Source organism: Bos indicus, chromosome 5, assembly GCF_029378745.1.
Source record: "Bos indicus isolate NIAB-ARS_2022 breed Sahiwal x Tharparkar chromosome 5, NIAB-ARS_B.indTharparkar_mat_pri_1.0, whole genome shotgun sequence".
Taxonomy (NCBI): Eukaryota; Metazoa; Chordata; class Mammalia; order Artiodactyla; family Bovidae; genus Bos; species Bos indicus.
Window position 1 is genome coordinate 36111328 of NC_091764.1, and position 12262 is coordinate 36123589.

At 37.8% G+C, this 12262-nt stretch overlaps 1 protein-coding gene across 3 annotated transcripts in view; it reads right to left on the minus strand.

Moving 5' to 3' along the window:
- Window positions 1-12262, minus strand: part of TMEM117 (transmembrane protein 117) — a 606406-nt gene that overhangs the window by 14457 nt on the left and 579687 nt on the right. For all 3 annotated transcript variants that reach the window (XM_070789240.1, XM_019960751.2, XM_070789241.1), the window contains one exon: window positions 378-507. In XM_070789240.1, coding sequence (XP_070645341.1) covers window positions 378-507 — 130 coding nt within the window. The remainder of the gene's footprint in view (window positions 1-377; window positions 508-12262) is intronic.

The following is a 12262-nucleotide window of genomic DNA, read 5'->3' on the forward strand; positions in this document are numbered from 1 at the left end:
AGAGCATGTCTCTCTGTTCTCCTTGACTCTGTGTGGGGCTATCTCACTAGGTACTCCTCATGGAATGTGAGTGGAGGTGACATGTTCTATTTCCAGGCCAGGTGGCTAAGAAACAGACAAATTCTCTCAGTCATTTCCCCCATTCTCTTTATTCCCATTTGCCCTCTGGATGCTGAAGCTGAAATTGTTAAAGCACCAGGAACTTAAGTCCAGAATGATGGTCCAGAGCCCCCCACTGATCCGGAACCACCTTGCACTGCTAAGTGAGTAAAACTAAACTATATTGCCAGATGCTTCTAAACTGTTACCATTTTCATTTTTAAAGCAGCCAGCATGACTCTAACCAGGAGACAATCAAATCATGTTCGAAATTTTACCTGTTATGTGAATATGATATTCCTCCTTGAAGATCTTCTGGAAGAAAGGAATCTTGAACTGCATATGAGGAGTATGCAAACCAGGAAGATTTACATCAACGTCTCCCATGAAATGTGGAAATTCCCAGTCCTGTCAGAGAAAACCAACATGACAACATATCTGTGATTTGTTTCATTCCTAAGCAGCAAAACACCAAAAATTGACTTTTTATAAGCACTTATTTTAAAATCATTTAAATGCAGCCAGCTGTTGGGTGTATCTGTTTTGTTCTGTGATGGTTGTTTTATGTACATTAGGTAGCAGTATGCAATCAAAATCAAAATTAAGTCATAACTTATATCCTCAGATTTTCTCTTTAATGTGATAATAAGAAACCAATGCAGAATTGATGTGCATTAATATATTTTTCTTTCTTTCATTATGGAGATCTGATCTTAAATTTTTATAGGAAGGAAGTGATCCATATTTTATAAATATGGGGTAATTTAGTTATTTTTTGTCCCACTATTTTTTAAAAATAAGAAATTTATACCAGCATATTTTCTGTAAGAAGACAAAGAGGATCTAATTCATTTAACCAAGTTCCTCAATTCACATCAAGGGAGTTTTATTAATCATCTGTGCTAGCAACTATATGGAATGGAAAAATGCCAAAATCTTCTGTCCTGTTCTCCTGCAATCTAGCATCAATTTGAACCAAATGATGGAGGGCCTGACATGCTAGCCTGAGAGATGCACAGTGAATTAATCCCAAAACTGTCATTAGCTATTTCCTTGTTGTCAAGGCAAAATCATGTGGGATGACCCTCCTTCTCACAAGGAAGGGAAAAAGATGCAAATGAGGATATTTTTAGGTGACTCATCTGCTCTTGGTTTTTGGATAGAAGCACCAAATTAAAGTTCATAACTAGCATGTGAAGAAGAAATACACTAAATAATGAAGAAACCTTTAAGCTGAATCCATGTTTTTATTTCCAGTAATAAAATTATCCCTAAATTAACAAACAGTTCTATATTTAGTGAATATTTTCTAAAGAACTTGGAGATGAAAAAATAATAAACAAAATATTACTTAAAATTTTTAATCCACTATTTTGACATAAAAAGTTAAATTTTTCTGAGATTTCTCTGTATGAAGCTAACAGAGGTGTGCTGATAATAGTGTGCATGAACATTTCAGGAGTTTCCATAGCCATTCCACTTCCCTCTTTGCAGAAAATTCTGATTAAGGGAGAAGAAACCTTAAAGGAAAGAAGAATATGTGAGTGGTGGTAATCAGGAAAGTTTTCAATGTTTATTAATTTTTGATCTATGGATAACTTTAAGCCAGTTATAAGAAAGAAATACATAAGTATAAAAATAAAATGATGCAATATCATCCCTTACTACTGGTACGTATGCCAGTATCTTGTTGGTCTTGCCTTTCCTGGTTTTTCAGAAATCAGCAGCAAATAGACATGTAATTTTGGAAATTCAGAAAACCCAAAGCACTGACGCTGGATGAATTTGGAATATTTTGATCTAAAATATTAGTAGAAAATGGATTGGAATAATACTTGTGAACTATTGCATTTTATTAAAGTGCACTTTTTTTCATTGATATCATCTTGCTCTATGTTACTCAGAAGACACTTGCAAAGAATTAAAATTAAATTTAGTCCTTAGCTAAAATATAACTGACATCTGCCATAAAAAATTATGCTTGGCAATGATAACCAGAGAATCTTTCACTAATCCAGGATAAGAAACATAAAGCATTATCAATAGAGCAATTCCCTTTCTTACTTCTTGGTTTAAGGAAGAATTTAAGATTAACAGATACACACTACACTGTATATAAAATAGTCATACAATAAGGACCTACTGTACGTATAGCACAGGGAACTATATATAATTCCTTGTTAATGGAAAAAATCTGAAAAGAATCACTGAATCACTTTGCTGTATACCTTAAACTGACACAACATCGTAAATCAATTACACTTCAATTAAAAAAGAAAAGGGAGTGAATACTTCTTGGTAGTAATTGGGCAAGTGTACTTAGTGTACTTTCTTTTGAAAAGATATTCTTGGACTGTTATTGTTTAGCTCTTCATTTCATGAAATCAAAGCTTTCTACTGGGTATGAAATTGATTTTAGTTTGAAAGTAATCTCTAGTGATTTCTTGTATACTGGTATCAAATCTTCACCCCCCCCGCTTCCCCCCCCCAAATAGTTCCTTAATTATATCCCAACTGTACTTGGAGATAGAGGAATTCAGGAAATGAAGACTATAATACAGGAGAAAGTCTTCCTCTTTACCTAGATGACGGCATTCTTTTTTTTTTTTTAAGAGATGAAGGCAGACAGTTTGGGGGAAAATGTGAGAGAAGTATCTTACACCATCTAAGATATTAAAAACAAAGAACTAATAAAAGAGATGATACATAAAGTCTCTTAGATTCCCCCTGTATAATGTCCAGGGGCTTCCCTGGTAGCTCAGTGGTAAAGAATCTGCTTGCCAATACAGGAGACATGGGTTCGATCCCTGGTCTGGGAAGATCCCACATGCCTCAGAGCAACTAAGCCTGTGCACCACAGCTATTGAGCCTATGCTTTAGAGCCCAGGACCCACAACTCCTGAAGCCTGTACACCCACAGTCCTGCTCCACAGCAAGAGAAGTCACTGCAATGAGAAGCCCACACACCACAACTACAGAGTAGCCCCTGGTTGCCACAACTAGAGAAAAGCCTGTGCAGCAAGGAAGGCCCAGCACAGCCAAACAATAAATAAATAAAATTACCAGATTTGGGCTTTAAAAACTGTTTTCTTTAGTCTTTTAACTCCCTGCCTCCACCCTCTCCCTGCTACTCTTATTTTTGTAGTTTAGTTCCTCAGTCCTGTCCTGACTCCTTTGCAACCCCATGGACTGCAGCCCGCCAGGCTCCTCTCTCCATGGGATTCTCCAGGCAAGAATTCTAGAGTTGGTTGCCATTCCCTTCTCCAGAACATCTTCCAAATTTAGAGATCAAACCTGGGTCTCCTGCATTGCAGGCAGATTCTTAAACATCTGATTCAGCAGGGAAGCCCCTAATTCAATTCCTACTCTGCATATTTCTGCAGATGCATTGTTGAATCAGTGTAAATTCTGACCTTGACTTAGAATGGAATGGTAATAATAAACATTGCTACCACTTCCAATACATTTTGGGCTCATCTTAATGGAGGCATCGGAGGGTAGTGATACCTCAAGTATTTTTTTTTTTATATATATATAGGAGATAAAAGAGGAATAAGAATGATATTCTCAATCTCCACCTTCATCTCCAAATCCCACAGGCTTCTTGGGAAGGTGAGATAATGCCTGGACAGCAACTAGCACATTGCTGGAGACAGAGGGAAGGGACAGAGAAATAGTCAACAAGCATGGCTGATTTCCCAGCATCATTCCAAGGTCAGGGTGTTCCTGAGAGTGAAGCAGAGGAAGCAGACAGGTCTGTTTTCAGGAGAATCACTCACAAAGCTGCTTCAGGGTCCAAGTGGGAAAGGACGAAGGTCATCTTCTCCTGCCCTCATCCACTGCACACTGCTGGCCTCCTGAAGTCTCTGATGGGACTTTGGTCAGAGCAGAGTCCTCCCAGAGGGCACCAGGAGCAGGACCATAGGGAAGGTCATTTCTCTCAAAGGGACATGTGAGTGACCTCAGTGGAGGACAGAAGAATGGGAGCAAAGTAATTTCTTGTGCAAAGTGTATCTCACACTGTAGTGACCTCCAGGAATAACTGTGGCAGACTTTCACTGTGATGGGGGAGGCATTGCTACCATGGAGCAGGAGCTGGTAACCTAGCAACATGTGAAACTACAGGCCAAAGAAACCCAAGGACACTTGGATCATACATTTTCAAGCACTGGCAATGCTCTAGCATCATCCTAAGCTACATGCTTATATTTACATACAAAATAACCCCCAAATCTTGCTATTATTAACTCACTTTACAGAAAAGAAAAATTTGCCTCAGAGAGGTTAAATTGTGACAAAATGAGGTAGCCGTCATATGGCAGAGCACAGGCAAAAGAACACATATTTTCTGTTGGGCCATGCTGCCTCTGACTATGAAAACTGATGACCCTTAACTGCTTTTGACTCATTACTAGAATTATTTATACCTGCTATACCTGTTCTGGGGGCTTCCTGGGTGGTAGAGTGGTAAAGAATCCACCTGCTAATGCAGGAGACACAGGAGACATGGGTTCTATCCCTGGGTTGAGAAGATCCCCTGGAGGAGAAAATGGCAACCCACTCCAGTATTCTTGCCTGAATCATCCCATGGACAGAGGAGCCTGGTGGGCTACAGGCCATGGGGTTGCAAAGAGTCAGACACAACTGAGCAACTGAGCGGGCATGTACACTATACCTGTTCTTATTGAGAACCACTGATAACAGTCATTGCATGTTCTTCTCTCACCAAAAGTCAGTTCCATGAGTGGCTTTAAATGATTTCCCCACCCCAACCCCAGAAGTTTCTCGTATTTTGTCCAACCCTAATTTGACCAAGAAGATCAACTGTAACTTCTCCATTAATCAACTGTCCCAGAGGTCGCTGATTTCCAATCAGACTGTTGAGTAGGGAGATTTGACCAACAGGAGATTACTAGCAGGTACTGAGATTCTCTTGGCATCAGAACTATGGATGTATAGCAGTTTCACACACAGATTGTATGTACATGTTATGAAAGCCATGGTGCTCTTTCCTTCTGCATACATCTTAAAAATTATATTTTGAACATCAGATGAAAACGTTGAATTAAGAAAATGACAAAACAAGATGTATTCAGCTACCTAGATTGGGGGTAGAGACAGGTTGGTCCTGTGATTTTTTTTTATAATATGTTCATTTACTCTATTCTTTAAGGAATGCTATCAGTATTCAGTAATTCAAAGCTCCCTTACTACAGTCTCCTCTCAAATCCAACATTGCCTTCAGCCGTCTGTCCCATTTGTGGCTCAGTGATGTGAGAATGATTTAAGTACATTGTGTCACTCACCCTACTCTAGTTATGCTCAGTTTATGGTAATGAACAGACTTCCAACTTTGTATCTTGCTTCATTTATGAGAAACAGCTAATTTTTATTCAGTTGGGTATATTTCCCATATAAAAATAAATGAGAAATGTCATGGTATATATCTACTCAGATTTCTTACATACAAGGGTTTACTTTTGCTTATAGCTATAAAAATCACATTTGAACACTGATGTCCAAATGATGAGTAATTTGGGACTGATGTGTCCAAATGTGATTCCATCCAAGTGTGGCTCTATTATTCATGGATCACATCCGGACAGACTTTCAGGACGGTGTTCAATATATAGTCTCAAGATATCCTGGATTCATCATTTCCTCACATTTTCTCATTGAGGTATACGCCCTGGGCTCCAGGGAAAGCACTTGGTACTGTGCAGAGGAACTCAAGCTTGAAACCAACACAGTTTTGAATTCCCCAACTAGCATTCTATTTCCCAAATCAAATGAAGGGCCCCCCATTTCTATTTAGAGAAGTATTAGGGGATAAAAATGTAATAACAGTGAATACTTTACCCTGCAAAAATGAAACCATGGTTTCAGAACAAAAATCATATTTTAGGAGCAAAGGCTGGCCACTTGGTTTTTGAGAAATTTAAGACACAATTTATATAATAGTTTGCCAAAAGTATACATAACAATTTAGAATAGAATTGACAATAGATTCCTAAATACTGATTAAAAATACCATTTTTCAGTGTAATAATCTGCATATCTCCTCTTTATAGGCATTTAGATTATAAGGATTTAAATGATTACAAAATTCAACTTTTCAGATTTGCTTCTTTCCCTTTGTTAATCTCCATTCTTCCTATTTCAGAACTGAATATAGGTCCATGAATATCAGAACATTATTCTACCCAAAATGCCCCCAGCTTGTAAAGTGCCCTTGGTTTTTCTATGCTTACCGTGTCCTAGCAACAAGATTTTAGATGACAGTGAACAGTGGTGGTCTGAAGAATTGTACTCATGCTTTGGAAGATATTTTTGCTTCTTATTAAGAATCTCAAGTGCCTGATTTCTTTCAGCAACAGTACGCTTCTCCTAATTGACAAAACTGCCATGGTCTCACTTAGCTGAATAAACCCTTGGAAATCTTGATGTACAGTAGATGTTGCTTATTTGTTTGTTTATTACCTTCCTCTCCCATTGGAATGTAAGCCCTAAGGAACATAAGGAATTTTCTCCTGTTTTGTTCACTGTTACATTTCTCCATACCTGTAGTATATACTAAGAACTCATATACTTGATGAATTGATGAATGTTGCTCTTTGAAAGTTAAAGATATACAATTACTTCTGAGTTTCATGTAAATGGAATTTAGTTAAACAGAGCAATAAATATGCGGTTTTGTAAATAATATTACACATCAAACTGAGATTCATTATAATGAAAAAAATGTTTTTTTCCCTATAAACAAGGCGTATTGCAATTACACAGACAGTAATTACTTTTAAGAAACTTTACCATCAGGCCCTGGCATGATAGCAGTGGGTTTTTTAAGATAAGTTTTATTACATCTAGACAGCTTGAAAGATCATTCCTTTAACCCAAAGATTAAGTCATTTGCCAAAGATCACAGAGGAAAGGAGACAGTATATAATGGGAGGAAGAAAGTGGTCAAATTTAAATACTGTTAGATGAGGCAGTTAATATTTGGGCAATTAGTAAAAATGCTCATTGTGATGATCCAAGACATCCTTTTAATTCCCATATAAGTGTAAAGAAGCTCATGAGACACGTTCAACCAAGTCAGAGAACAAGAAAAGAGAATGTAAACCAACATGTGATGAAAAAAGGGAGGATCATTTCCCACAATGGGTGACACTAGGAAGGTGATCAAGGCAACAACGAGTATCAGAGATGCCCAGCAATAAACATGAAGGATATACAAAAGAGAAAGATCAGCAGGTTAATGCTTATAGGTATCTTTTGACAATTATTCTTATAAGTTATACTCTCATTTTCTCCTAATATTCATTATTGTTTTCTCCCCCTCTGGGCAAATGAATTCCATAGTCTTTTGGAGCTCTCTCTTGGTAGTCACTTATTGTATTTAAAAGATTTAAAAGCTTTGGAGAAAAATCTTGTCTTTCTGATTGAAGTAGGCTTTTTTCAATGAGTAGAGTAGATAGCAGATCTCATTCATCACTAAGACAAATCCAAGTCAAACTGTAAATCCTTACTTAAAATGTTGAAAGAAGTTGACTCAAGATTTTTACACATTCTAAGGTATGGATGAACTCTCAGAACTGTTGTTCAAACAATCTAATTCATCCTAAAGGCATATTTTGTAGTGTGGTTTAATGTATTTTCTTCATCAGTAATCCTTTTCACTTGCAAAGGCCAATAGGAATTTCCCTGGCTAATTTTGAAGCCAATGTACTTCAGTGAGATTTAAGTAACAGTTTAGTGCCCATAGAGAAAGCACTATGGACACTATGCTTGAAGGCATCATTCCTTTAAGCACCAAGGTGGAAGAATGTCTGATGAAAAGTATGAGGCCTCATTTACAGATGTCCTGCCCTGGCAGACAGATGCAGTAAAGGACAAAGTAAAAGTCATTCTTGTAAGTGTTTACAGCTAACAGAAATGCATTGTGTGGCCTCTAGGGATAATGGGAAATCAATATCCCTCACCAGGGCAGTAGAGTTCACCAATATGCACCGAAAGAGTGCTTGACATTTTACAGACTCCTATGTGTGTGGGGGGTGAGGGGGTAGGGTGCAGGTAAACCATTGACTAGGACAAGTTGCTGGAAACTAAAGCTAATACAAAGACTAAAGAAACATGGTGTCATAACTCAATGATAGATCCTTTTGGATAAAATCTTCCATCCATCATCAAACAACAACTTGACTTACTTTGCACTTAAGATGAATGAATATTAGCTATATAATAAGTTGATATTTTTAAAATTGAGAGCACCTAAAAACTCTTTTCCTAAAGAGGAAAATGTGAAGGCTGGTGGAAGAAAGTTTTTGAACATCACATTTTCATGTTATTTTTCAGACACTGGCTGCAGTTCAATAGTAACAGCCCTTGCTTATTTTGTGCTTTATTGTATTTGCACATTTGGTATAAAATGTCACTGCTCCAGTTATCTGTTCTGGCTCTATGCATGCTGCCAGGAATGGTCACATACAATTGTCTGAATGACTAATTTCTTCCATAAGCTATATAGGAAAATTAATTGCATACTGTCAAAACAGTAGATATTGTCCTTGGTAAAATTTTAATTTAATATTGAAGTCATTTTTCTCTGTGAAAAAATAATAATAGTGGAGATCAGTGGATAAATATAATTCAATATAAAAATATTCACAAACCATTGAGAGGCTGTAAGGTTGATCTAAATATCAGATGTGTGGTTGAGGTAAAGGGCTCTAGTGTTTCTTGTAATAGGTTCCTTTTTCATAATTTTTTGTCAACAATGTCTCATGGAGCATATATTAGAAGAGAGACCAGTCAATCAGCAAATAGAAATACAGTATGATGTTAAATAGAGATAAATAATCTAAAGAAAATAAAGCAGGGTGAGGGGATGGAGCACAGTGAGTTAGGCATGGGTACTAGTTTTGTTAGTCAAAAGAAAGCTTCTTTGAGGGTGACCTTTGTATGGAGTGCTGACTCATATGAAAGAACAAGCTCTGCACACCTCTGGAGGAGGACATCAGCTAGAAGGAGGAGCTAATACAATGGCCCTGAGGAGGAAATGAACCAGAAATGTTCAAGAAACAGCAAGAATATAAGGGGCATATAGGAGGGTGAATGATGTGGAAAGTGGTAGGTTGGCTGCAGGAGGAATAAAGGCCAGTTGCAATGCGGGAGACCTGGGTTCGATCCCTGGGTTGGGAAGATCCCTGGAGAAGGGAAAGGCTATTGACTCCAGTATTCTTGCTTGGAGAATCCCACGGACAGAGGAGCTTGGAAGACTTCAATCCATGGGGTTGCAAAGTCGGACACAACTGAGCAACTAAACTAAGCACAGCACACAAGATGACTGTCGTAATTTAGGTGTGAGATGATGGTGGTTCAACAATGCTGATCAGGTGTTCAGATCAAGATGTATTTTGAAGTAGCACCAACTGAGCTTCTGAATTTACCATTTGCTCCAGCAACTGGTAAATGACAGTATCATTTACTGAGAAGGTACAATTTGGGGAACCAATCAACTTGTGGAAGATAGGGAGGTAGAGAAGAAATGTAGAGATCTATTTAGAATATGCTATTAAACATTGAGTAGAGGTATTTTGTAGGCAGTTGGCAAACTTAGGGGAGGAACCAAGACTGGAGATGTAGGTACTTCCCTGGCAGTCCAGGGGTTAAGACTCCAAGCTTCCACTGCGGAGGCCCGAGTCCTATCCCTGGTTAGTGAACTAAGATCCCACATGCCATGTGGCATGGCCAAAAAAAAAAATAAAAAAGATTGGAGATGTAGGTGTAGGAGTCACAATGATATAAAACCACAGAGCTGGATAAAATCATCTGGAAAGGGAGTATAGAAAGCCAAGAGAAGATAACCAGGGACTGAACAGTGAGACACACTGACATTTAGAATTTGGAAGAGGAGAAGCCAGTAAGGAAAACAGAACAAGAATGACATGTTATAAGAAGAACAAAAGAAAGTTCATCTTAGAAGCCAGGTGAAAAAAGTGTTTCAAGAAGAAAGAAATGGTCAACTTCACTGAATGCAGCTGAAAGTCTGAGTGAGAAGACTGAAAAGTTAACCATAGGATTCAGCAATGTTAGGACTGTTGCTCTTGATAAGATCCCCAAGCTCCAGAGGAAGCTAAAATTGGAGACAAAAGCCTGACTGCCTGGTTCAAGAGAAAATGGCAAGTGAGAAGTAGAGACAATAACTATAGACCCCTTATGAGGAGCTTTGCTCTCAGTAGGAACAGAGTAAAGAGGCAGGAGAGAGTCTGGAGAGAGACTACAAGTCTTTTAATTTCAAATAAATTAGTGTTAGTATAAAATGAAGTCAATGTTGACTGAGTAGGGGACTCTGAGTGAGACCTGAAATTTCCTTTTTATACTTTCAACAGCTTCTGCAATGGCTAATGTGTGCACTAGCGTGGATGCACTGGTTGTTTACAGCTGCTGTCTACTCTGGTTGATCAATACCTTCACTGTATCAGTAGTTAAATATTCTGACCATCGCTCTTTGTGAAGTCAAGAGGGCTGCTTTTCTGAAACAAAACAAAACAATGTTAGGCTAAGTTCACTGTATCTAGAATGCAATGGAGTTTTAGAAACAGTAGGCTGGATCCTTGCTGCTCTACTAACGTGATTTTCTTCTGTTTTCATCTTTCTCAGAGAAGACAATCACAGAGTGTCTGCCTCTGACCCCCAGTTATCACTGTCTGGTGATAACATGAACAGAAAATAAAACCTTTAGAGCAATGGATTTGAACTACCAGAAATCCCAGGCCTTTCTTCAATGAGTTTTAGGTCAAGAGTGTTCATCCTCTGAGCTCTAGAGAAAAGTTATCAACCCTCAAGTAAGAGAGTAAACACTAGAAAAACAAGATATATAGAGGCAGGTTGGAGGGATGGAAAGAACAAAATACATTTTGTTGTTGGAGAATTATACCTCAGTGAATCTAAAACTTTTCTGAACCTCTTGGTTCAGAGGTCATTGGCCAAGAAAAACCGAAAATACACTGTTTTACTTGTTGGAAACCTAGGAGAGTAATTCTACCACCCTCAGGGTCCTTTTGAAAAATAAGTTTCCAAGCTGGGGTAAAGAAGCCTTGCATGCATGCATTGCACCATACAATTCAATTAATTCAACACTTATTGAATACCAACTATATGCAATGCATTTATTCTCAAAGAATATCAAATGGCATTAATAAATAAACAAACTAGGCTCTTCCTTCTGCAGATATAGACGATGAGGGTCAGTAATGTCACAAGATTCCTCCCATATTATAACCCAACAGACAACTAGTAGAGAAAAGATGAGATGAAATTAAATCAGTATCACTGTGTTTCACTGCATCTCCCTTATTAAGAATTCTATTTAAGAGAAAAAAAATTCTGTTAAGAAGATTGTATTTTCATACTATATTCAGACAAAACAAACCAACATTTATCATAAACTTGCTCTGTATCATGCACTTGATCCACAATAAACCACATGCAAATACATGTGGCAAGGAAAATTTTTCTCATTTAAAAGGGAATAAACTGAGGCTCAGAGAACAGTCAAGTAGCTTGCCCAGTGCTGCACAGTGAGTATCAAAAGGGTTGGTTCCCAGTCTGACTCCAGAGATATTTTTTTTTATACCATATCAAGCTTGTTCATTACTTTTTTCATTATGCACTAACATTGCAACTATCTTCCCACCTAAAAGCCAATTGTCATGTCAATGTGTATTTCCCTTGGATGCTAACTTACATCTGTAATTAAAACTTTCCTGCTTGTATATTTTTGAGATTAGTTTTTTGCCAGTTGCTTCATTTGCTATTATTTTCTCCCATTCTGAAGGCTGTCTTTTCACCTTGCTTATAGTTTCCTTTGTTGTGCAGAAGCTTTTAAGTTTAATTAGGGCCCATTTGTTTATTTTTGCTATTATTTCCAATATTCTGGGAGGTGGGTCATAGAGGATCCTGCTGTGATTTATGTCGGAGAGTGTTTTGCCTATGTTTTCCTGTAGGAGTTTTATAGTTTCTGGTCTTACGTTTAGATCTTTAATCCATTTTGAGTTTATTTTTGTGTATGGTGTTAGAAAGTGTTCTAGTTTCATTCTTTTACAAGTGGCTGACCAGTTTTCCCAGCACCACTTGTGCAAAACCAATACAATATTGTAAA